At 46.6% G+C, this 26717-nt stretch overlaps 1 protein-coding gene across 2 annotated transcripts in view; it reads left to right on the forward strand.

Annotated features, from left to right (window-relative positions):
- PGF (placental growth factor) overlaps nt 1-26717 on the forward strand; it is a 147130-nt gene that overhangs the window by 69917 nt on the left and 50496 nt on the right. For both annotated transcript variants that reach the window (XM_069208474.1, XM_069208475.1), the window contains exon 2: nt 11702-11738. In XM_069208474.1, the coding sequence (XP_069064575.1) occupies nt 11702-11738 (37 nt within the window). The remainder of the gene's footprint in view (nt 1-11701; nt 11739-26717) is intronic.

Here is a 26717-nt window from a genome sequence, read left to right on the forward strand (position 1 = left end):
AAACACACATATGTTTTTGTTTGCCTTAAAATCTAATGTTTTATTAAAACTTGTGATAAACATTATCATGTTTTACTAAAAATAAATGTATTTGAATATGGTTATTTAGTCAATTGGTTTTAATGACGAAACCTCAACATGTTATTGTTGATTTATTAATAAGACCCCTTGACAAAGCCAATAGGCTTGCCTGATATACTGATGTGGTCATACCTTGACAAAGCCATGATTGGTGTTGCATCTGGTATAGGAGGGGTATTCTAACTATGGGGATCATGACCCATTAGAGGTGAAATGTGAAACAAGGGTGCCATCAAAGTTATTTCCGTCTACCTGCTGTTTTTCTTTGTAAATTATTGCATACTACACAGTGTGTGTGTGTGTGTGTGTGTGTGTGTGTATACAGTAAATGTATTTTTCCTTTTAGAAAAAAAAAGAATTGACTGGAGAATAATTTATTGAATGTTGTTGTTGCATGCCAGCTAAAATGTAACCTCAACCTGAAGAACCAATAAAGCCAGCGGAGCACAACAAACATTTGAGTGTCTATCGACTCTATGGGAAGGGAGAACGGAAACAAAATATAACCTACCCTACAGTGGCTGCAGGACCACAGAGCAACCTACATTGCCCTCTCAAACCGAGGGGCCCCAAGTGACACTAGAGCCCCGCCTCTGCCTATATACTATCCAATCCTTATCCCGCCCAGATCACCTCTCCCCCCGGGGCCTCCTCAGCACCGTTCGCCCAAAAACTCCTGGGATCTACATCATAGTAATACAAAGGATGGCCTGGTACCCGGGTAGTGTTACTAACAGTGGAATGCGATAAGTATCCGAGCGATGTTATTAGCATGATACCAGGGTGATGTTATTTGGAGGTACTGTTCATTCTATCCCATCTCTCTTTGAATGGCATTGTATCACTCACACAGAAGGACAGTGGGTGTTCACAGTGCCGCAGTTGTTTGAGCCTTGGTAACCACAGTGGCGTAACATAAGCCCCTTTGGTGTTGGGGGCCCCTGACCTCCAGGGGCCACCCTCAGTGTAGGGGGCTGACCCACTATGTAGTGTGTAAAGCTAGACACACTCTGCAGGGGGTCCAGGCAACATTTACAGGGATAAAAACTAGATCACCTAATGCTCTAAGTTTTAAGGTAGCTTTGTCGAGCAGTTAGGCCAGTCTTGGAGAAGTGCAAAGCATTTGTTGTACTCCCAGAATCAACCTTGCAAATCACACACTCAAAAGAATAACTCGAGACTGACTTATAAAAATACTTCAGATTTTTATGTAGTTTTTAAGACCAAGATTATCAAAATTGGTTAAGTACTTCTTGAGATATGAAATTTTGAAGTTTAATAAAAATAGTTATTTTGTGCGGAATTACACACCATAGGAATCAAAGGAAGATCACCTTCAAAAATACATATAAAATCGTACAGTTGGTTTACCAAGTTCTTCTTTTGCAGGTTGGTTGAGGTCATCGATGGGCATACTGTGCCAGCTGTAGAAGTTCAAGCAGCTCCCAGTTCCGGCCTGAGCAGCGATGAAAGGTCTCTGGACATGGTGCTGGGCCACCGAGAGGGACCACTGTGAAAAGCAATGCACAGGTAAGCTTAAAGAAGGTTCTTTGGGGTACCCTTGGAGTGTCGAGGTTGCAAGGGCGGGAACCCTTAGGGCACAGCAGATTCTTCGTTGCAGGGCACAGAGCAGCTGGGTGCAGAGCAAATCAGTGAGCCAGGAGCTGTGTGCAAGGATGCCCTCTGGAGCATGAGGTAAGTTGGTTCAACGGTCGGTTGCAGGACAACGGGAGCACTCTGGTGGGAGGTTCTGGGTGTTCCTGAAGTCCCTTGGCTAGGGCTTCCTCCTGGTCCCTTTCAGCCCCAGGTGGGCTGGTTTTCTTGGTGTCTGATGTTAACTGACCAGTACTCAGGGTATTGGCTCGGTTTGACCATTGGAGGGCACAGTGCCACCAAACTTGGCACACTTGCATGGTTTGTCCTTGTGTTCATCCGAATGTCGTTTGGTCCAGCTGCGGCTTCTGGTTCGGGAGTTAGCAGCTGGTCAGTGAAGTGACCCTCACTGGCTTGGTGGTACATTGCTGTTGTAGAGTGTTACCTCCACTCTGGAGGGAGTTCTGTGGTGATTTTCGAAGCCTGGAGGTCCTCTGTTTTTTTTAAGAATTTTTCCAGTTGTCCAGCAGCTCCTCAGCGGCAATAGTCGGGTCCTGGGTGCAGCAGGCAGGGTTTAGCACCTTTAATTTGTTGCAGCAGGTCCACAGTTCTTGTGCCTTGGATCTTCTTGGTGCCGGTCTTCTTTTGTCCATCAAAACTGATGTCCTCGTCTAGGGATGCCCACTAAATACTGTATTTAGTGGTCATTTTAGGGGAAACCTAGTAGTGACCAATGGGCCAGCTACCTTAGGGTGGCTACACCAATTTAAGTGACCACTTCCTTTGGGAAGGGTCACTTCCCTATCCTTGATTGGCTATTTTCCTTCAATCCAAGATGGAGGAAAATGAAATGGAGTACCCACCTCGCAGGCAACAACTTAGGTGTTGTGCATGCCAGGTGGGCCACTCCTCCTATCCTTTGTGGAGTTTCCCACCTTTGCTTCCACCAAAAGTGGGAGTTTGCAAAGGGGGTGAACATCTGCTGCTAGCAGCAGGCCTGAGGGTTGAGTTTCAAAGGCGGTAAGCCCTTTGAAGCTCGCCGCCCAGGCAGTGCACATTTCTGAGGGAGGGGCTGTTAGCACCGCCACCCAGGAAGGGCATTGTTCTACAAACCAGAGAGACGGATCACTCTCCCAAGGTTTGTAGATTGGGTGTCTGGAGGTGGCAGGCTGGATAGGACCAGTCAGCAACCATGCCAGGGTAGTTAGCTTTTGCAGGGGCTCCTCTAAGGTGACCCCTGGGTACATTTAGGGATAGATCCAATACTGGTACAAGATTTATCATTATGCGTTGAAACCAAACAACCCAGGGTTCAGAGTAGCCGTCATGTAGCTGGGAAACTCGTATTGACCAGTGTCCAGCACATGTATTAAAACTGCTATTCTGTTCACTTACTATGCCCCAGGTTTGGCTAGGACACAGTGGGGGCATATTGCGTATGCAGCTATGCCCTCCCATATAATATGGTGGACCCTGCCTTATGGCTGGAAGGCCCGCAAGAGGGGTGTCTTAGCCATAGTGTATGCAGTGAATGGGGGACAGGGCACACAGGCAGTGCCATTTCGAGTTTGTGTTTTAGGTTTGCACCAGGACATCCAGCCTGCAATGACAGTGCTGGGTGCATCTGGATGCACGGCCCTAGCGGGTGGCAAAATCAGTGCTGTTGCTCTCAGGGGACCTCAGGGGCCTACCCTTACTATACCATGCCCTGGGTAACTAAGTATCTTTTACTAGGGACTTATAGTGGGAGCTGAAGGTGTATCCAATTGTGCCAATGCATCGCAACAGTTTTAGGGAAGAGCTCTGGTCCAGGGAACCAGGTTAGCAGCGTTCCTGGGCACTACAATTTTTAGGCTACATCATACATCAGGAAAAAAGTGGGGGCTAACCATGTCAAAAAAAGGCATTTTCTGACACTCCGCAAAAGAGGTAGGTAGAGGGCCCCCCTCCATGTACATTGCAGCCCTCGCCCCCACCCTCAAGTTTCTTTACAGCACTGGGTAACCAAGGGAGGGTAGGGACCTGGACTGAGAGTCAAACTGAGCTCCGCTGCAGTCAGTGTCATCATGCGGCTTGAGTTAAGCCCAGGAAGAAGAGAAGGGTTACTCCTGGTTAGGCTGTGCCTGGTCACGTAAGCGCCTCTGGTATGTGTCGGCCTCTGCACACCCCTGATCCCTTATTGTCTTAGCAAGTCGTTTATTTTGATTTCCTGGCTTCACTTTACAAGTTGCTGCCATGAGGTTTGGTTGTGGGTCAATGACTAATCCATAACCTTCTCGCGAGATGTTGATTTAAACTCTGAAGATTTGCGTCTGTGTTGGAAATATTTCAAAGCTGCCAGTCAACGGAAAAGCGGCCAGATGTGGGTGTAATAGAATGAGATGAAATCAGCAGAGGCACCGGAAGAGGAAACCAATAAAGTGAAAGGGCAACAGGATTGAAGAAAGAAATGAAAAGTGAGGCATACACGTGACGTTTCTGTTGCTAAAGTTCGCAAAACCGTGTGAGGAATGATTCACAAAGTCCTTTACTGTGCAGATAAAGCTTACATATGCAAATTGATTGATTTGCAAGGAATCCACAAAAGACGATCTTGCACTCGTAAAAAAATGTAACCGTGCTTTATACGGCGCCATTATGACGTAATATAGTTTAAATCGTATAGGGGGGACTTTTCTCGTGGACGGCTGTTAAAAGAACCAAAACGCCGTTCTTCTCAAACCTTTTTCCTACACACCTGGAAACGGTTTAATATTTATTGCTGGCAAAGAAAATGGAAAATCCCTTTCCAGAATGCGAATGGGAGTGTAAAAACCCCAGCACGTAGGGAAGGGTTTCTCCATGTGGAGAATATTTTCTTCATAGAGAAATAAAAGTGATTGCAGAAATGCAATGGCATGCACCCAAGCAGACTTGTACCCTGTGTATTATTGCGCATGTGGAAAGTTATGCGCCTAGACTAATCTCAGAAGTCATGGAAACCTGTGACTGTCGCAAGCTTCCAGAAGTTCTCTTGGTGAGGTTTGGGGTTTACTGATATTCATTCACCGGCACCTATGTGAGAGTGTTAAGCTGTGGGTGCAGATATACGCATGTTTTTATGAGTTGGGCCTAGACCATAGTTAGTCATCTGGCGGCACTGGAAAACGCAGGGCTGGACAAAACCTCTCGGCACAGAGGGGTGTGCGTGCTTCGGCCAGGCTTAGCAAGCATTGGCAAAGCCAGTGGGTCTTGCCTATGAGACATGTTGGCTTTGGCAACGATTTGTAGCATTAAAATAATGGGAAAAAAGCGCGGCCAGCACTAATGCGTTTTCATAAAAAGAAGGACATTAGCACTAGCCTTGTCAAGTGCTTTTTTGTTATTATTTTTTAACCACGTGCTCCAGAGCCCCTCTCAGCTGTCCTTGCCCCTCCCACCTGCGTCTGTCTTCCCCGTCTGCCCTCCTTCCGCGTTGCCCCATCCTCTAACCCACTCACCAGACAAACAGGGGAGTGGGCCAGGGCACAAGGCAAAGCTGAGGAGAGAGGTGTGGGAGGAAGAGGAGGACGCAGGTGGGGTAGAGGACCAGCGAGAGGGTGGATGGGAGAGCACAGGGACACCATGAGACAGGCGGGAAGGACAGGGGGGTACATGGTCAACAGGATGGGTGGACGGGGCTAGGGCAAGCACATGGACACTGGAGGGGCGGCGGGACAGACTAGGCCAAGCACACGGACAACAGAGGATGGGTGGGAGTCAGCGCAAGCACACGGACAACGGAGAGTGGGTGGGATATGCTGGGGCAGGCACAAATCAAATCTTTTGTTTTTATTAAAATTCTCTCTTTCTTTCTATCCATCTGTCAGCTGGCTTCACTGTGGGTGATAGCAATTGGCTATTTCACAATGAGCATATCTGCACGCAAAGTAGTTTTGTTCAGTTCCAGGAACTACTGTGGCAATGTGTACTTTTTGAAACCAGAACATGTTTTTGCTTTTTGCCAGCGTTTGTTACAATGCCGAGGGCCCAGCAGCCCCCATAACAATAACGTTTTATAAAAACCATGGCTAAACAAGACAGGTATGGACGAAACCAAAACACTGACCACCAATGTCGGGCCAACTGACTTTGCCAATGCTTGTTTATTTTCATGCTTCCCATAATCTTTTTTAAACTGGTTACACTGATTTTCCATTATTAATATTATTTGGAAACACTAGCATGCATCAACACATTTTACTAAATAATACTTCAAAGAAATGGTACCTTTAATTTAGCAAAACATTTTTTTCCCAGCTGCATTTTTTTAGAACATTTTATCTTGAAAGCAAAGGCTCCTCAATTTCGCTTTCAAGTTTCTGCAAATATTTGCATCTAATCAGAGAATTATGGGAGCATTATATGTAGCCTCATATTGTTAAACTTTGAAAAGGTGTACAGATTTTTTTTTCTGGAACCACTGTCAGAAGTGCAGTTCAAGCTTACAACACTTATTTGGAGCACTCACTCTAATAATAAAGGATTTGCATTAATGAACCATAAATACAAGTTCAAATTGAATTAACATATGGACACAAACATGACCCCAAACTGCATACAATTCCCTTCCCTCCTTCATAATGTGGTGCTGTAAACTGGCAGTCAAAGGGTATGTGCTGCAGGGGGTTGGGCCTTCTCATTCCAAAGATAAAAGAAACATGAAAACTTATTGTCCTTGACCCCAAAACAATATGTCCTGGGAATTGGGCTATAGGAATTCCATATCCTTGATATAAACCCCTGCTTAAGGGAGAGACAGGGAGCAAGAAGGCAACAGCTGTGGATTAATGGACAGCTGGAAACTGAAGCCACCTGATACCTTGCAAAGTTCGACTAAAGACTTTGTAGCTGTCTCCCAGGACTAGATAGGTCTCTCTAAGGCCAGTGGCCCTGGCCCCATTATACCTGCTGAGGACCAGTGGAGTAAGACCTGGACTCTATTTCCTCTCTGAGTGCCCTGTATGACACCCAGGTGCCAGGCAGAGACAAAGAACGCTTTCACAGGGAGCCTTAGACCCAAACTCACAGTCAAGTCTTCCCTTTTAGATGCCAGGAGGCCTGCTGACAATGCTCCTAGTGGCCAGAGGTCACCACCAGGAATAAAAGGAGCCAAGGATCATGAAACTGGCCCAAAGGGGGCGAGTGTTATGTTCCTTTAAAGATGTCACATTTGGCTCAAAAACAAAAAAAACGAGAATGTTGTGCTGTAACGTCCATTATTTCCACGGGGTGGTCCAGGGCACAGGGGTTGGTGTGTATTTGTTTTTTTTCCAAATTCTTAGGCAGAGGGGCGTGCATTGAGCCCCCTCTTGACAACAGTTTTAGGTCCTAACGACCCCATCACCAGGGCCTGGAACCAGGATGGCTCTAAGGGGCCCCATCCCTCGGAGGCAAACAATAAAGCCAGCAGCCAGCCTAGGGCCAACTGGCTTGAAGCTTCCCTGTCCATGCTCCTCACGAGCAAGGGGAAATAGAGTAGCTCCTGCCATGGGTAGGAGCCAGCAAAATGGCTGCTTCTGCCCAGCAGGGGTACAGGGAAATGTGGTCAGCTTTCACAAAACACCACAGAATGGATGCTGCGCAGAGGAGCCAGGGGGGCTGCACGGGTCTCCACACATTCCCCGTTGTGAATAGAGGTATTGGGATGCTCCTGGTGGGACCAGGACACCCCCATCCTAAGAAGACTCCAGGAGCACTCCATAATGCCCTGAAAGGGCTGTTATGTGCACTTTCCCTTCCTCGTGATGCCCCAAGGAAAAGCAGTGACACCACTAGCAAAATTAGTAGTGTTATCAGCGGCTGTAGGCAGTGCAGCAGCCCCCAGAAAGGTTTTATAAAAACGAATCCTAAGTCTATTTACTGTTTTTTTAAGCTCTCTCTGAGCTGAGGTGTGGTGCTTTTCAGGTCAGAAGTGCAGGTACCCTTTGTGTTTGGTCCTCTGGCTACTTAATATGGCCTCAAGAGAGTAACAGAAAGGCTCAAACACACATATGTTTTTGTTTGCCTTAAAATCTAATGTTTTATTAAAACTTGTGATAAACATTATCATGTTTCACTAAAAATAAATGTATTTGAATATGGTTATTTAGTCAATTGGTTTTAATGACGAAACCTCAACATGTTATTGTTGATTTATTAATATGACCCCTTGACAAAGCCAATAGGCTTGCCTGATATACTGATGTGGTCATACCTTGACAAAGCCATGATTGGTGTTGCTTCTGGTATAGGAGGGGCATTCTAACTATGGGGATCATGACCCATTAGAGGTGAAATGTGAAACAAAGGTGCCATCAAAGTTATTTCCGTCTACCTGCTGTTTTTCTTTGTAAATTATTGCATACTACACAGTGTGTGTGTGTGAGTGTGTGTGTATACAGTAAATGTATTTTTCCTTTTAGAAAAAAAAAGAACTGACTGGAGAATAATTTATTGAATGTTGTTGTTGCATGCCAGCTAATGAAGATTATTACCTCCCCTGAGTCTGCCTTTGACTTCTCTGCTTCGCTACCCTGGCAAAGGCAAGCGCTACAATGGGATACTTAGGCCCATATTTATATTTCTTTTGTGCCGCATTTGCGTCATTTTTTGACGCAAAAGCAGCGCAAACTTGCAAAATACAATTGTATTTTGCAAGTTTGCACTGTTTTTGCGTCAAAAGCTGCGCAAATGCGGCACAAAAAAAGTATAAATATGGGCCTAAGTTTTCCTTAAGGGAACAATTTGTGGACCCATTACTTGTGAAAGACAGACTCATTCTTCACTACTACTAACCACTTTCTTTCAGTTTGGAAATATTTTTACATTTGGGGTGTCCTAGGGATAAAACGCTGGGGAATTCTGGGAAATACACAAAAGTCAGAAACTTCCTATATTGTTAGCTGCAGGTGCTGTGCTTTGCCCTGCAGTTAGTTTCACCATCAATAAGATAATTGAGAAAGTAGTATCAAATGATGCTCCTCTCTCTCAGTGAGATGCTCAGCAGGCGTGCTGTATTAACAAAGGTAGAACTGAGGAGGAGAACTGGTGAGTGGAAGGGTGAGGTTGCCCTCTCGCAAGTAGTTTTCAGGTTCTGTGTGCTTGTAATACATTTTTCTCTGCCTTGCCTTTCACAGTTTTGAATATTAAGAATAGGACACCTACAGGTTTACTTAGTGTCTCGCTTCCTAGTGATGTTTGCCACTTACACAATTGCATGCGTAAGACTAACATACTTAGTTTAGTTTCTAAACAAACAATAGTACGTGTGATTTCAATACCCACATGAGTATAGATTGATCTACGACCAATACTAGATGATCATATCATATTTCTGATGTTCGGGTGCTTCCTGAACACTGATTTTCACACTGTAATGCCTTTTTGTCTCGCCTTTTCTGACAGCTTGAGAATCTTGGGGCACCAGCTGTATGACATTACACGGCCAACCTAGAAATAGAAGCACCATGGCATATCCAGAAGCTGGAGCCTTTCTCTATGTCTCCAGGAATCCGCTTATCAGGTCCTTCTCCAAGGCCCTGATGTCAGTGAAACACGTTTCAGCCATATGGGACACCTGTGTTTCCATAGGCCTCTGGACATTCCAGTTCTGGAAAGGTGGCCCCCTGCCCATCTTCCTCCCGGGACTACTTTGTTTTTGATTTCAGATATCAAGAAAATGTATCCGCCAGCAGAGAACAGTAAATACCCTCAATTAGGAGTGGTGCAGACATCTCCACTTTTTTCTTTTTCACCCCACGATTTGTGGTTCTTCAATAACAACGTAAAGAAACAAGCTGTTTTAGCTGTCGGGCATAAACTCTTCCGTGCATGAGTATCCCTAAGCACAAAACGAAGATAAGTGGAGCTGAATTTATACAGATATTTGTCACAACTAAAGGTGAGCTAAACCACCCAGCAAAGCCCAGGCACCTGGGTCTTTACCCTCGGTTTTCAATAGCTTAAAGTTGTCAACTTCTGTGATCCACTCAATTCCTTTTAAAGTGAGTGACTTCTTTCAAAGTAATGAAGGGCTTATTTAGCCTCTGGTGAACTGTACTCTGTGTTCAGTAAGGCAGTGGACGGATGTACTCCGCTGCCCTTGTGGACAATAGTTGGGTCCACTGGAATTATGCGATGGTGCGACCACAGAGTTTGTAACACAACTATGGAAGTGGCACCTTTGCCACATAATCCATCATATGCTGCATAATCTGCAGATTTTAACAAAAGAAAAATTGTTTCTAGTTCCAACGGTTGAGAAGTCACTAAAGCTGCAGCGACACGTGTTGCCATTAAGTGCATGGTCTTTTGTAAAAGGTTGACTGGTCACCTTTCCGTTGCTTCTTGGTATATTTGGGTGTTAAACTGGTACTAATTGGGAGCAACCTATGCCCAGACAGTGTTAACAAGTGCAAAAATGAGAAAATAATGAAGTAATACTATCACAAAATGTGCTGCATTACGCCACATAATGTGCCTTTTCTTGCTGCATAGTTTAGTCAACCCTGCCTCATAATTTGGCCCTGCCACATAATTCCAGTGGCTCAGGCTATACCTGCCATAATTTACAAAGCCCACTTGCTTGGGGCAGATCTGTGTTTTTAGTGAAGACGCCTTCACAGCGGCTCCAACAAAAGGCACTGAAGCTTTGTTGATGCAGGCTCCTCTTCAGAGCACCTGCAGGGCAAAGTTTTAGTTTTAAAAAACAATCCCCCTAATCTGGAGATTGTTTTCGAAAAACAAAGGATAAATTCCTCACGCTCGTAATGGTTATTTATTCCTTTCCGGTTCAGTGCTTACAGGCTTTCTCTGGTGGTTCTAAACAGGAAGAAAGTACAACTGCTCTCAATAAGGTGCATGGTCTTGGGGTACTTTGACCAACAACCCAATGTCAACCAATAGAGTCAACTGGGATTTTGATAGGCAGGGCACTCCAGCACATTTGTGGTGGACTACTCTGTTCTGCAAACTATAACAAAGGCCCACATTGGGTCCCTCACGTGCATGTCCACAATGGTGACTATATTGTCTCACCTGGCTGTAAGCTCATCAGTGCTCTAATTATCCCTTCAGTTCTGTGCTTCAATGGGATCCTGAAGCTTACATATCACAGTCTAGGCATCTGACCACCGACCTGTACCTTCAGCAGTGGGAAAGGAGATTCTTTAGTTAAGGGCATGGAATATGAATAAAAAGCTGAGGGGTGCCACTTTCATTATTTGAGGGAGGAACCCAAGTACATCTCACAAAAGAGTAATCTTGAGGAAATGTTAACCTCAGCCTCCAGGACTCTCTCCCACAGAGCCTGGCTTTGGGTCTTCTGGCCATCTTCTTCAAGCACCAACTCCTGCTGACTTCTGATTAGAGTCGCACCCCCACACGCAAAATTCCATGAAGCGCTGACTAGGCTCCAAGTATCACACCGCCATTTGGAACGGAGGTGCAGGAACATACAACATTTACATCGCTAGAAAATAATCGTTGTAGAGCGGATGACACGTTCATTTACCATATGCATACCCCCAGTTTTAAAATGCAACATGACATACACATCCAAAAATAGGATTGTTGAACTAAGTTAAAACACGGTACCACCATAGATAAATCCAAAGCCTCTGTGAACTTCTCAAAAGTACTTCCATTATACCTAAATAAGTCTCTTGTGAAAATGTTCAGAACCCCTTACTCCAGTATTAGGAGCCGATCAATTAGCTTATGGCTTGCTTCAAAGTTACATTCAGTCTCTCAGTCAGTACACTAGTGCGTGGGTGACAAAGAGCTGAACCGAGGAAGATAAATTCGTCATTAGACAGACGGTATTGAAGAGAACAGTTTGAGTAAATATAAGGAGCTGTGCTGAGCAACAGCAAGTCAACGCCACTCCTTCTGAACTATCTTTCAATGATCCCACAATTGTACCCATGAACCCAGTTGACCCCCTGTCTGAAATTGCACCATTTAATTCACCATTCTGTAACTCCACATATTATACACTCGACAGTCTTACTTTCTTTTATTTTTACAGACGTTCAACCTGCTTAACCGGAACTACACCATGGAAGGTATGTTGAAGTCTCAGGATTACTGTCTCTAGACCTATTATTCTTATGTGTGTGCAGCAGTTTAAGAATTTTAGATGAATTCTGTCTAAGAGGAGAGGAATAATGTAATTTGCACTTGCAAGGAGCCGAATTTGTTTAGGAATGTTTTTGGTAATGTTACTTTCTAAATATAAGACAGTTGTGGCTAACCTCTATTTCATGTTCCAGTGCACTCATTGCCCTCCCTTGAGGTGTCTGAAGTTATTGTTCCTGCAATTGTAATTGTTTTCTAACTTGATGCGTCTTCCAGAGTAAATCTGGAGTTGGTGAGCTAAGAAACACTGACTCTGCACTAGACAACACTAGAGGTGGACAAGGAAGAACTGAGCCAGAGCCAAGCCGGTGGTCTGGCGTGAGGCTGGGAGTCATTATAAAGTCAAGCCATCAGAAGAGTAGCGTGAAAATTCAAAGAAAACAAAATGATAGAAACTTATTTCTCAGAACCCAACTAATCTAAAATACAAAATTCAAAGAAAAACAAAATAATAGCAACTTACTTCTCAGAACTCAAATAATCTAAAATACAAAATTCAAAGAAAAACAAAATAATAGGAACTTATTTCTCAGTACTCAAATAATCTCAAACCCCTTTAACGAGAAAAACAGTAGAAAAATTATTTGGTCCAAAACAATAGAACACGCCTAAGAACAGTTCATAAAAGTTATTTGAATCTTTTGTTTTTTTAACAAAACTATGGACCCGCCATAGAGAAGACCAGCTGGGGAACACCATTTAAAAATTACAGTGGAAAAGATTAGGATGCAAAGTATAAGTGAGGCTGGTTAGGGGAAGGGTTAAGAGACGGAATGGGGTGTTAATGGGGGGTACAAAGTAAAGTAGAACAATAAGAAGCATGTGAATGGAGAAAAATAAACTAATTTTAAAATGGATGAAGCAGATGTTTTGAGAGTGTTCTCCCCAAGCAAAGGGAAGAGAAGGAACACAAGAGGAAAAAACAGTAATTTGTTTTTAAAATGAAACACACCCCTGTAGCTCGATGTGGGAAGGGAGGTGATGAGTGGAAAAGAGGCATACTCAAAGCTTGTTGAAAAAATGAAGAGAGACACCATTTCCCAGATAGAATAATGGCATTACAGCTTTAGAAAATCATGAAAAAATCTGATTTTGAAAAACATTAGCTGGACTAAGGGGTTACTGGAGATTGGGCACATGGGAACTGATGAACTGGAACACCAGAAAGGTGATCATTGACAATACTGATCTTTACTTCAGGGAGAACACAGGAACCGTGACATCAAAGGTAGACTTATGGGAGGCTTACAAAGCAGTGATAAGGGGCCAGCTGATCGCCCATGTGGCAGGAAAAAGGAGAGTGAGAGACAAGGAAAGTAGGACCTGGAGTAGGAACTAGTGGGCTGGAAATGGGAATACACAGGCTCACTCTCACCTGGCCCACAAGATCGAGGGCGTGAAAAAGAAATACAGAGCCCATAGAGAACAAGAAACGAGGGCCCAATTTATAGCAAAACAGGGTACGCTATATGATGTGGGCAATAAGGCTGGGAAAGTCCTGACCTGGTTGGCATAAAAAGAAGAGGGCCAGCGATGGGTACCTGACTTTAGGATAGAGGCTACTGTAAAGGTAGAGACCCCTGCTGAGATTGTGTGGGCCTTTGCCACTTCTCTAGAGGATCTGTATAGAGTGCGGCCCGGGGACAAAGCGGGAGACTTGAAAAGTTTCATTAATGTCCTCCTAACCCCCAAACTTAGGACTGAGGAGTGCCTCTCTCTGCATACGGAGATCACGGAGACCGAAATCTCGGAGGTCCTGACTTAGTTTAACGTCAGTAAAAACCCAGGCCTCAGCGGCCTGGCTCCAGAATTCTTTTTAAGGTGTGAAAGCCCGGGTGGTGGGTCCACTCTGTAAGATATTCTAGGGGCCAGAGAGAAAGGTGTACTCCAGATAAACCTCAGGTGGGCAACAGTTGTACTGAAGACGAGGAAAGCACCTGAAGACTGTGCCTCTTACAGGCCAATATCGTTGTTGAATGTGGAAACATAGATATTGATATTGATACTTACAAACCACCAGATGCATGTGGTGGACTCCTTAGTCGGGTTTCATGCCCTACTGGGCAACATGGCAGAACCTGTGGCGACTGGCTGGGTGCTTGGCATGGAGGGACCACGTAGGCAAGCCGGACATCCTGCTAACCCTAGATGATGAAAAAGCATTTTGCTTCCTAGAATAGTCGTACATGATGGCCATATTGCAGAGGATGGCCTATGGTCCAGTTTTCTTGTCCTGGGTGAAGTTGCTATACATAGATCCCATAGCTAGATTTCAGGTCAATGGGGCATTTTTGGGGGGCATTGAGGCTGAGCAGGGCAGCAGGCAGGAGTGCCAATTGTCCCCCTGCTCTCCACGGTAGTGCTTAAACTACTGGCTACATGGATCTGCACTGATGCGTTGGTTTGCAGTCTTTCCTGGGACCTTGACTGGTAGGACGTCAACTCGCTTTATGTGGACGATATCCCATTATATCTAGCGGACCCAGAGTGCTCCCTCCAAAGAGTTCTACACATCCTCAAAACTTTTGGGTCTCATGCTGGGGTCCGTATTAACTGGCATAAGTCAGTGGCGCTCCCATTCTTCATTGAGGAGCTAGGCCGTAATTGGAAATATCTCCCCCGATGGGAGGCCTAGGGTTTCATATACCTATGGATCTTCACAATGCAGACCAGGGCCTATTTTTTCAACAAAACCTGCCCAGAGTCCTAGGCATGTATAGGAATGGTGCAGGGTAGTGGTGGTAACTCACAATTTCTCTACTGGGATAAATGGCCCTCTATAAGATGATTTACTGGCCAAACATTTCATGTGTTACAAAATACTCCGTTGAGGTTCCGGATAAATACTTCCGCGCTCAGAAAGAGGTGACACGAGTGCCGCTATGGAATAGAAGGGCACCCAGGATCACCTTGGCAACTCTGTCCAGACGACTAACAGAGAGGGCATCAGCCTTTCCAGACCTCCGACTGTACTATTGGGCTGCACAGTTGTTGGTTATTAATGACTAGGCATTCTTGACCTTCAAGAGTTGTCACTTTTGGCAGATAGATGTGCAATGGACTCAGAATGCTACCTCAACTGCTCTATGGAGGGAATGGACTGGCACCCCTGCCCCCCCACTGATGGCCACTGTGAAGACATTGAGACGGGCAACCAAGGCCTTTCCATAGCAGGGCAAACTTGTGTTAGAAACCTCCTTTGGGACTCGCATCAATTGAGTGGCCTGTGGGCAACATAGGGCTACAGGAAAAAGCCACGATGGGCATTTCCAAACTAGGGGATATCTGGCAAGATGGAGATGTGATCCCCTTTTTAGAACTACAAAAAGAATATGAACTAACGGGGAGCCAATTCCTTCAATACCAGCAACGGAGACACATACTAGAAGGACACAGTATGAGGACATGGGGCCCTCATTACAGACGTGGCAGAAGAGTCTCCACTAGAACATAGGGTGTTTAAGGCCGCCCTGACAAGCTATGCAACATCACAAATTTACTCCACTCTAAATAGCTTAGCACCGATAGGCACGCTGAGAGTTGAATGGGAGGGAGGCTTAGGTAAATTGGAGGACGACCATTGGTGGATGGCATGTCGATTTCTGGGAGAGGTGGCAATCATGGCAGGTTTCCAGTTGATCCATTTAAAGTTGGTGCACAGGGCATATATAGTAGAACCCTTTCTGGATGGGGAGGATTGAAAACCATCAATGGAGGGGCTGTAATCGGAAAGGTACCCTGATACACACGACCTGGGAGTGCCAGAGAGCTCGAGAATACTGAGATAAAGTAGATCATAGATTTTCGGCAGTGCTAGACTGCCAGATTACAATCACTCCACAATTGGTGTCCCCAGGTATGTGGGAAGAACAATGCCTTGACCATTACTCACTTCTTCCCTGCAAAGCGGCCCTGGTGGTAGCATGAAGGGATCTGATTAAATAATGGCGGAAATAATTGCTGCCATCTTTGCAGGAGTGGGAAGATAATATGCACTGGTGCATGAGAGCTGAAAAGTTAGTATACGGGGCACAGAGATGCCCCCACAAGTTAGAAAGGATCTAGGGCCTGTGAAAAAACATAGGAGAGATGGCCTATTGTATACTGGTAGGAGGACGGGAGAAACAGACCAGGGGGAATCGATGGGCCCACGGGGGTGAGATGACACAGGTCTGTATGTACTATATTTACTCCCGCAGGCACACGGTGGTCTGCTCTAATCTTTTAAATGTGAATTAGATACAAGGCGAAGATAGCGCGACAATATGCCCCTTGAAGTTGGTATTGATTTGTCATAATACTTAGCTATGTATCAAAATTTAATAAAATTATTTTCCCAAAAAAATGAAAAAAGGCATTCTACTAATGTGCTGATTCCAAATGCCTTTCATCTTGAAAAATTTGATTAAACAATTAAAGTGAAATCGTTTCTCAGAAGTGGCATTGTATGAATACGTTCTTATATGAAATTGCATACAAGCACAGAAAAATCCGCCCTGCCCTATAAATAGCGAGCATGTTACATTGTATAGGATTCTTTGAAATTTAAAAATAGTGCTTTTATGTTTACATTTTTATGGTTCATTTATATACATTAGTTTACACTACTGCATTTAGTATCAACCCGAACCCCATTGGATTTTTTATATCACAGAATAATGGTCAGATGCAAACAAATGACCCCTAACTTTCCACGTGAACCAGGGTGTTTTGACCTCCTGGGCAGAGTTAGTATGGCCACGACCTCCAAATCTGACACGCTGAGGAAGGTGCAGGGGAGAGGGTGTGGGGTTTACATTTAGCACGGTCATGTCCGGAGATCCTCCGTTTTTGGACTCGAGTTATTAACACCGTCCAGAAAATGACAGAATGACAGTTGTCTCCTGCCATGGCCCTACTGGGATCGGTCAGGACCATACCTTATTTCAAGTGAACATTTGCTGCCCTAGCACTTCTATTGGCAAAACACTGGCTGCACTCTTTTGGGGAAGAGGACGCACCCCTATAATACACCTTTGGATGTCGATATCGCATACTGTAATGAGCAATTTGAACTTCATGAGGACCTGCTGCCTCCCGCCATGCAGGGGCGGCTCCTCCATGAGAGTGGAGGAGTGTTGCCTCCCCCCACCTCCCCGCCAGCAGCGACAGCTGCAGAACATTTACCAAACAACGATAATAAACTATGTTTATTATAGTTGTTTGGTAAAAGGTGCGGGGTCGGGTATGACAAGTGTGAGGGGGAGTGCCCAGCACTCCCCCTCAAAGCCCAAATGTGTTTGGCCGGCCGTCTCGGGCTGGCCAAGCACACATGCGCTGTAGGCTCTCTCCAGCCCAGCAACAAAGTTGCAGGGCTGGAAAGAGCCTGCACAGGCTCCCAGTCTGCCTGGGAGCGCCCAGGCTGGGCGCTCCCAGCCAATCCTGACGCTGCTTTGAACAGTGTCAGGATTGGCTGCATGGCAGGCTGAGAGCCTGCGCCTGCAGTCGATGAGGGACACAGGAGCAACACACAGCGGACGAGGTGTTTTAAAAAAAATATTATTTACTTCCCCGCCCGCCCCCTCCCCCGTTCGCCACCCCGCCACTTTACCTTGCCCTGAGCTTCTCCTGCCGCCGTGCACGTCAAATCAATGAAATGCCAGGGGTTGGAAAGTAATATCTCACGCCCCTTGACCTCCACTTTCACTCACACACATACTTACACATACACACAAATTCACGGTTACGTAAACACATACTCACCCGCAAGTAAGCACACAACAAACCTTTCAAAGCATTTTTTACTTACCTCAGTTGCCACGGAAGGGCAAGTCCGGCTAATAGTACTCCATTTTTACTACACTAATAGTGAAAAATACATTATTATTCACTATTAGTCTAATAAAAAAATTGAACGAAAACAAAGAATGTGGAGTCCATAAGGACGACCCACCACTGTGTTTCTGGCACTGAATTTGCCTCCTCTGTGGCCAGGGGTCGCAAAGGGAGTGCCAGGGGTCTCAAAGGGCAAGCCAGGGGTCGCAGCTGCGACCCCTAAATGACGTCCATGCCTCCCGCTTAAAAGGTTCCGAAAATATCTAATTTTATGCTGTGATGACGAGGAGGATGCCATCGCACCCCGGCAGAGGGCAGACTCTGGAGGAGACTGGGGCGAAAGATAATCTAAATGAGCAATAGACAAGCAAGGAGATCGGTAAAGGTGCGTGGGTTCTGGGTATGGGACGGGAACAATGAGTAATGTTATTTCATACTGCTATGATGTAATAAGTCACATTTCAATAAAACAATACAAACAATTAACAACTTGAAAAGATTTAGGAGAAAGCTTCCCAGGTTATTGTCTAGAGTGAGCCACTAGAAAATTATATTTTCCATGTGCACTTCATGAATGATCAATATTTCTATATATGTTACAACATTATATATTACAAAATATGTGTGTAAATCTTTTTGGGAATTGCAAACAGTTAAGTCAATCACTTCTAGGAGTTTCCAAATGAAAACGAGGCCCATTAACGTAACGTGACTTTCTCCTTCTCAAGTGATGGCTGAACGGGGAAGATCGGATTTGAGTCCAGGCTTCTCCACCACACAATCTCCAATGCAGCACTGTAAAGAAATGGCTCCCTGTTGCAGTTACCCCCCACTTTTTGCCTGATACTGATGCTGACTTGACTGAGAAGTGTGCTGGGACCCTGCTAACCAGGCCCCAGCACCAGTGTTCCTTCACCTAAAATGTACCATTGTATCCACAATTGGCACACCCTGGCATTCAGATAAGTCCCTTGTAACTGGTACTTCTAGTACCAAGGGCCCTGATGCCAAGGAAGGTCTCTAAGGGCTGCAGCATGTCTTATGCCACCCTGGAGACCTCTCACTCAGCACAGACACCCTGCTTGCCAGCTTGTGTGTGCTAGTGAGGACAAAACGAGTAAGTCGACATGGCACTCCCCTCAGGGTGCCATGCCAGCCTCTCACTGCCTATGCAGTATAGGTAAGACACCCCTCTAGCAGGCCTTACAGCCCTAAGGCAGGGTGCACTATACCATAGGTGAGGGTACCAGTGCATGAGCATGGTACCCCTACAGTGTCTAAACAAAACCTTAGACATTGTAAGTGCAGGGTAGCCATAAGAGTATATGGTCTGGGAGTTTGTCAAGCACGAACTCCACAGCACCATAATGGCTACACTGAAAACTGGGAAGTTTGGTATCAAACTTCTCAGCACAATAAATGCACACTGATGCCAGTGTACATTTTATTGTAAAATACACCCCAGAGGGCACCTTAGAGGTGCCCCCTGAAACTTGACCGACTATCTGTGTAGGCTGACTAGTTTTAGCAGCCTGCCACAAACCGAGACATGTTGCTGGCCCCATGGGGAGAGTGCCTTTGTCACTCTGAGGCCAGTAACAAAGCCTGCACTGGGTGGAGATGCTAACACCTCTCCCAGGCAGGAATTGTCACACCTGGCGGTGAGCCTCAAAGGCTCACCTCCTGTGTGCCAACCCAGCAGGACACTCCAGCTAGTGGAGTTGCCCGCCCCCTCCGGCCAGGCCCCACTTTTGGCGGCAAGGCCGGAGAAAATAATGAGAAAAACAAGGAGGAGTCACTGGCCAGTCAGGACAGCCCCTAAGGTGTCCTGAGCTGAGGTGACTCTGACTTTTAGAAATCCTCCATCTTGCAGATGGAGGATTCCCCCAATAGGGTTAGGATTGTGACCCCCTCCCCTTGGGAGGAGGCACAAAGAGGGTGTACCCACCCTCAGGGCTAGTAGCCATTGGCTACTAACCCCCCAGACCTAAACACGCCCTTAAATTTAGTATTTAAGGGCTACCCTGAACCCTAGAAAATTAGATTCCTGCAACTACAAGAAGAAGGACTGCCCAGCTGAAAACCCCTGCAGCGGAAGACCAGAAGACGACAACTGCCTTGGCTCCAGAAACTCACCGGCCTGTCTCCTGCCTTCCAAAGATCCTGCTCCAGCGACGCCTTCCAAAGGGACCAGCGACCTCGACATCCTCTGAGGACTGCCCCTGCTTCGAAAAGACAAGAAACTCCCGAGGACAGCGGACCTGCTCCAAGAAAAGCTGCAACTTTGTTTCCAGCAGCTTTAAAGAACCCTGCAAGCTCCCCGCAAGAAGCGTGAGACTTGCCACACTGCACCCGGCGACCCCGACTCGGCTGGTGGCGATCCAACACCTCAGGAGGGACCCCAGGACTACTCTGATACTGTGAGTACCAAAACCTGTCCCCCCTGAGCCCCCACAGCGCCGCCTGCAGAGGGAATCCCGAGGCTTCCCCTGACCGCGACTCTTTGAACCTAAAGTCCCGACGCCTGGGAGAGACCCTGCACCCGCAGCCCCCAGGACCTGAAGGACCGGACTTTCACTGGAGAAGTGACCCCCAGGAGTCCCTCTCCCTTGCCCAAGTGGAGGTTTCCCCGAGGAATCCCCCCCTTGCCTGCCTGCAGCGCTGAAGAGATCCCGAGATCTCTCATAGACTAACATTACAAACCCGACGCTTGTTTCTACGCTGCACCCGGCCGCCCCCGCGCTGCTGAGGGTGAAATTTCTGTGTGGACTTGTGTCCCCCCCGGTGCCCTACAAAACCCCCCTGGTCTGCCCTCCGAAGACGCGGGTACTTACCTGCAAGCAGACCGGAACCGGGGCACCCCCTTCTCTCCATTCTAGCCTATGCGTTTTGGGCACCACTTTGAACTCTGCACCTGACCGGCCCTGCGCTGCTGGTGTGGTGACTTTGGGGTTGCTCTGAACCCCCAACGGTGGGCTACCTTGGACCAAGAACTAAGCCCTGTAAGTGTCTTACTTACCTGGTTAACCTAACCAATACTTACCTCCCCTAGGAACTGTGAAAATTGCACTGTGTCCACTTTCCAAACAGCTATTTGTCAATAACTTGAAAAGTATACATGCAATTTTGATGATTTGAAGTTCCTAAAGTACTTACCTGCAATACCTTTCGAATGAGATATTACATGTAGAATTTGAACCTGTGGTTCTTAAAATAAACTAAGAAAAGATATTTTTCTATACAAAAACCTATTGGCTGGATTTGTCTCTGAGTGTGTGTACCTCATTTATTGTCTATGTGTATGTACAACAAATGCTTAACACTACTCCTTGGATAAGCCTACTGCTCGACCACACTACCACAAAATAGAGCATTAGTATTATCTATTTTTACCACTATTTTACCTCTAAGGGGAACCCTTGGACTCTGTGCATGCTATTCCTTACTTTGAAATAGCACATACAGAGCCAACTTCCTACATTGGTGGATCAGCGGTGGGGTACAAGACTTTGCATTTGCTGGACTACTCAGCCAATACCTGATCACACGACAAATTCCAAAATTGTCATTAGAAATTGATTTTTGCAATTTGAAAAGTTTTCTAAATTCTTAAAAGACCTGCTAGGGCCTTGTGTTAGATCCTGTTTAGCATTTCTTTTAGAGTTTAAAAGTTTGTAAAAGTTTGAATTAGAACCTAGAACTAGTTGTAGATTCTTAAAAAGTATTCCAACTTTTAGAAGCAAAATGTCTAGCACAGATGTGACTGTGGTGGAACTCGACACCACACCTTACCTCCATCTTAAGATGAGGGAGCTAAGGTCACTCTGTAAAATAAAGAAAATAACAATGGGCCCCAAACCTACCAAAATACAGCTCCAGGAGCTTTTGGCAGAGTTTGAAAAGGCCAACCCCTCTGAGGGTGGCAACTCAGAGGAAGAGGATAGTGACTTGGAGGAAAATTCCCCCCTACCAATCCTATCTAGGGAGAACAGGGTCCCTCAAACCCTGACTCCAAAAATAATAGTCAGAGATGCTGGTTCCCTCACAGGAGAGACCAACACCTCTGAAATCACTGAGGATAGCCCCAGTGAAGAGGACATCCAGTTAGCCAGGATGGCCAAAAGATTGGCTTTGGAAAGACAGATCCTAGCCATAGAAAGGGAAAGACAAGAGATGGGCCTAGGACCCATCAATGGTGGCAGCAACTTAAATAGGGTCAGAGATTCTCCTGACATCCTAAAAATCCCCAAAGGGATTGTAACAAAATATGAAGATGGTGATGACATCACCAAATGGTTCACAGCTTTTGAGAGGGCTTGTGTAACCAGAAAAGTGAACAGATCTCACTGGGGTGCTCTCCTTTGGGAAATGTTCACTGGAAAGTGTAGGGATAGACTCCTCACACTCTCTGGAAAAGATGCAGAATCTTATGACCTCATGAAGGGTACCCTGATTGAGGGCTTTGGATTCTCCACTGAGGAGTATAGAATTAGATTCAGGGGGGCTCAAAAATCCTCGAGCCAGACCTGGGTTGACTTTGTAGACTACTCAGTAAAAACACTAGATGGTTGGTTAACTGGAAATGAAGTGTGTGACTATGTTGGGCTTTATAATTTGTTTATGAAAGAACACATTTTAAGTAACTGCTTCAATGAAAAGTTGCATCAGTATCTGGTAGACCTAGGTCCAATTTCTCCCCAAGAATTGGGAAAGAAGGCAGACCACTGGGTCAAGACTAGGGTAACCAAAACTTCCACTGGGGGTGACCAAAATAAAGGGGTTACAAAAACTCCCCAGGAGAAAGTGGGTGACACTAGAAACAAAGAAAAAGAGTCCTCTGTAGGCCCCCAAAAACCAGAACAGGTGGGTGGGCCCCAAGACACAACCCAAAACAAAGGTGGGTACCAGGGTAAGAACTGGGATGCCACTAAGGCATGGTGCCACAACTGTAAACAGTCTGGGCACCACACCAAGGACACTTCTTGTCCCAAAAACAAACCCCAGAACAAGATTCCAGGGGTAACCAGTGTAGCCATGGGAGATGACTCCTCAGATGAGGAGGTCTTCATAGCCTTCAACTGGAAACAGGGCCCAACAGGTGAGTTGGAGATTCCAGAGGGAAGTAGACACTTCCACCACCTACTGGTGAATGGAATCCCAACCACTGCCCTGAGAGACACTTGTGCCAGTCACACTATTGTGCATGACAGGCTGGTGCTCTCAAACCAGTACATCCCAGGTGAGACTGCCAGGGTAAGAGTTAGCCTAGACAGGGTCACTAAGAGGCCTGTGGCTTTAGTGCCCATAGAAGTGGGTGGCACTCTTAGCTGGAGAAGGGTAGTAGTCAGTACAGACCTCCCCCTTGATTGTCTCCTTGGAAATGACTACCCAGAGGTTAGTCAGAGCCCAAGAGAGGAACTGGTCCAGTGCCAGTCCTCTCCCAAGGATTCTGGAAGTCCTGCCTCTGCAGTAAATGCAAGCAGGCCCCAGAAGAAGAAGAAAAGAAAACAGAGTAGGAAGGGTGGACAACCTTTAGCCAAGGTTACAGCAAGCCAAGGAGATTCTGCTCCAGTAGGGGAGAACTCCAAAAATGGCCCTGATAAAGTCCAACCTGACCCACAAGAAGTCCTGGCTAGTCAGGCAACTGTTAAACCTGAGTGGGTGGCTCCTCAGCTAACAGAAGAAAGAGTGGAAGAAGGGTGTTTACTACAAGATGTGGTAACCCCCCACTCTAATACAGCAGACAGGCAACCTGAACCCAAAGAAGCCTGTAACTTAGCCCCTTCCCTTTTAGGTGAAGAGCTAAAGGTGTGGTTCTGGGCACTGACAGCTGTCAGTGGCCTCTGCTGGGTGTTAGCCTTTATGGCTGCACTATCCTTGGCATGGTGGTCTGACCCCATGCCAAATAACAAGTTAGGCCCCCTGACCCTGTTGGTCATGGTGGGGTTACTCCAGCTCTGGGTAACCTCTTTGGGTAAGCTAGGGGTGACCCTGGCTAAGATAAGATTAGCAGAGGTGGATACCTCTGACCTCAAAATAGAGAGAATGGGTGAAGACATAAAAAGCACAGACAAGAGGCAGTTCAGACTAGGTCCTATCACTGTGGAAGTGGGTCAGTTCCCCAGAGGGAATGACCTGAACAGGAGGATGTAAGGCAGAGTAGGCCCTGCAACAAACCAGCCATTTCCTCTACTCTTCCTCGCCTGACAGACTAGGAAGACTCTTCCAGCGTTGGCTGAGTCTCCTGGCCTGTGGGCTGGGGGGGGCTTGTGTAAAGAAATGGCTCCCTGTTGCAGTTACCCCCCACTTTTTGCCTGATACTGATGCTGACTTGACTGAGAAGTGTGCTGGGACCCTGCTAACCAGGCCCCAGCACCAGTGTTCCTTCACCTAAAATGTACCATTGTATCCACAATTGGCACACCCTGGCATTCAGATAAGTCCCTTGTAACTGGTACTTCTAGTACCAAGGGCCCTGATGCCAAGGAAGGTTTCTAAGGGCTGCAGCATGTCTTATGCCACCCTGGAGACCTCTCACTCAGCACAGACACCCTGCTTGCCAGCTTGTGTGTGCTAGTGAGGACAAAACGAGTAAGTCGACATGGCACTCCCCTCAGGGTGCCATGCCAGCCTCTCACTGCCTATGCAGTATAGGTAAGACACCCCTCTAGCAGGCCTTACAGCCCTAAGGCAGGGTGCACTATACCATAGGTGAGGGTACCAGTGCATGAGCATGGTACCCCTACAGTGTCTAAACAAAACCTTAGACATTGTAAGTGCAGGGTAGCCATAAGAGTATATGGTCTGGGAGTTTGTCAAGCACGAACTCCACAGCACCATAATGGCTACACTGAAAACTGGGAAGTTTGGTATCAAACTTCTCAGCACAATAAATGCACACTGATGCCAGTGTACATTTTATTGTAAAATACACCCCAGAGGGCACCTTAGAGGTGCCCCCTGAAACTTGACCGACTATCTGTGTAGGCTGACTAGTTTTAGCAGCCTGCCACAAACCGAGACATGTTGCTGGCCCCATGGGGAGAGTGCCTTTGTCACTCTGAGGCCAGTAACAAAGCCTGCACTGGGTGGAGATGCTAACACCTCTCCCAGGCAGGAATTGTCACACCTGGCGGTGAGCCTCAAAGGCTCACCTCCTGTGTGCCAACCCAGCAGGACACTCCAGCTAGTGGAGTTGCCCGCCCCCTCCGGCCAGGCCCCACTTTTGGCGGCAAGGCCGGAGAAAATAATGAGAAAAACAAGGAGGAGTCACTGGCCAGTCAGGACAGCCCCTAAGGTGTCCTGAGCTGAGGTGACTCTGACTTTTAGAAATCCTCCATCTTGCAGATGGAGGATTCCCCCAATAGGGTTAGGATTGTGACCCCCTCCCCTTGGGAGGAGGCACAAAGAGGGTGTACCCACCCTCAGGGCTAGTAGCCATTGGCTACTAACCCCCCAGACCTAAACACGCCCTTAAATTTAGTATTTAAGGGCTACCCTGAACCCTAGAAAATTAGATTCCTGCAACTACAAGAAGAAGGACTGCCCAGCTGAAAACCCCTGCAGCGGAAGACCAGAAGACGACAACTGCCTTGGCTCCAGAAACTCACCGGCCTGTCTCCTGCCTTCCAAAGATCCTGCTCCAGCGACGCCTTCCAAAGGGACCAGCGACCTCGACATCCTCTGAGGACTGCCCCTGCTTCGAAAAGACAAGAAACTCCCGAGGACAGCGGACCTGCTCCAAGAAAAGCTGCAACTTTGTTTCCAGCAGCTTTAAAGAACCCTGCAAGCTCCCCGCAAGAAGCGTGAGACTTGCCACACTGCACCCGGCGACCCCGACTCGGCTGGTGGCGATCCAACACCTCAGGAGGGACCCCAGGACTACTCTGATACTGTGAGTACCAAAACCTGTCCCCCCTGAGCCCCCACAGCGCCGCCTGCAGAGGGAATCCCGAGGCTTCCCCTGACCGCGACTCTTTGAACCTAAAGTCCCGACGCCTGGGAGAGACCCTGCACCCGCAGCCCCCAGGACCTGAAGGACCGGACTTTCACTGGAGAAGTGACCCCCAGGAGTCCCTCTCCCTTGCCCAAGTGGAGGTTTCCCCGAGGAATCCCCCCCTTGCCTGCCTGCAGCGCTGAAGAGATCCCGAGATCTCTCATAGACTAACATTACAAACCCGACGCTTGTTTCTACGCTGCACCCGGCCGCCCCCGCGCTGCTGAGGGTGAAATTTCTGTGTGGACTTGTGTCCCCCCCGGTGCCCTACAAAACCCCCCTGGTCTGCCCTCCGAAGACGCGGGTACTTACCTGCAAGCAGACCGGAACCGGGGCACCCCCTTCTCTCCATTCTAGCCTATGCGTTTTGGGCACCACTTTGAACTCTGCACCTGACCGGCCCTGCGCTGCTGGTGTGGTGACTTTGGGGTTGCTCTGAACCCCCAACGGTGGGCTACCTTGGACCAAGAACTAAGCCCTGTAAGTGTCTTACTTACCTGGTTAACCTAACCAATACTTACCTCCCCTAGGAACTGTGAAAATTGCACTGTGTCCACTTTCCAAACAGCTATTTGTCAATAACTTGAAAAGTATACATGCAATTTTGATGATTTGAAGTTCCTAAAGTACTTACCTGCAATACCTTTCGAATGAGATATTACATGTAGAATTTGAACCTGTGGTTCTTAAAATAAACTAAGAAAAGATATTTTTCTATACAAAAACCTATTGGCTGGATTTGTCTCTGAGTGTGTGTACCTCATTTATTGTCTATGTGTATGTACAACAAATGCTTAACACTACTCCTTGGATAAGCCTACTGCTCGACCACACTACCACAAAATAGAGCATTAGTATTATCTATTTTTACCACTATTTTACCTCTAAGGGGAACCCTTGGACTCTGTGCATGCTATTCCTTACTTTGAAATAGCACATACAGAGCCAACTTCCTACAAGCACTGAAGTTATTGCCTCCAGTTCCAATTTTTTTCACAAAGGATCAAGCTTCATGCATAGTTCTGAGAAAAGGTCTGAATATGCACCTTGTGTTCATTAAAGCTGACTTGTAAAGAAATGACATGATAAATCAACC

This window comes from Pleurodeles waltl, chromosome 9 (assembly GCF_031143425.1).
Source record: "Pleurodeles waltl isolate 20211129_DDA chromosome 9, aPleWal1.hap1.20221129, whole genome shotgun sequence".
Lineage (NCBI taxonomy): Eukaryota > Metazoa > Chordata > Amphibia > Caudata > Salamandridae > Pleurodeles > Pleurodeles waltl.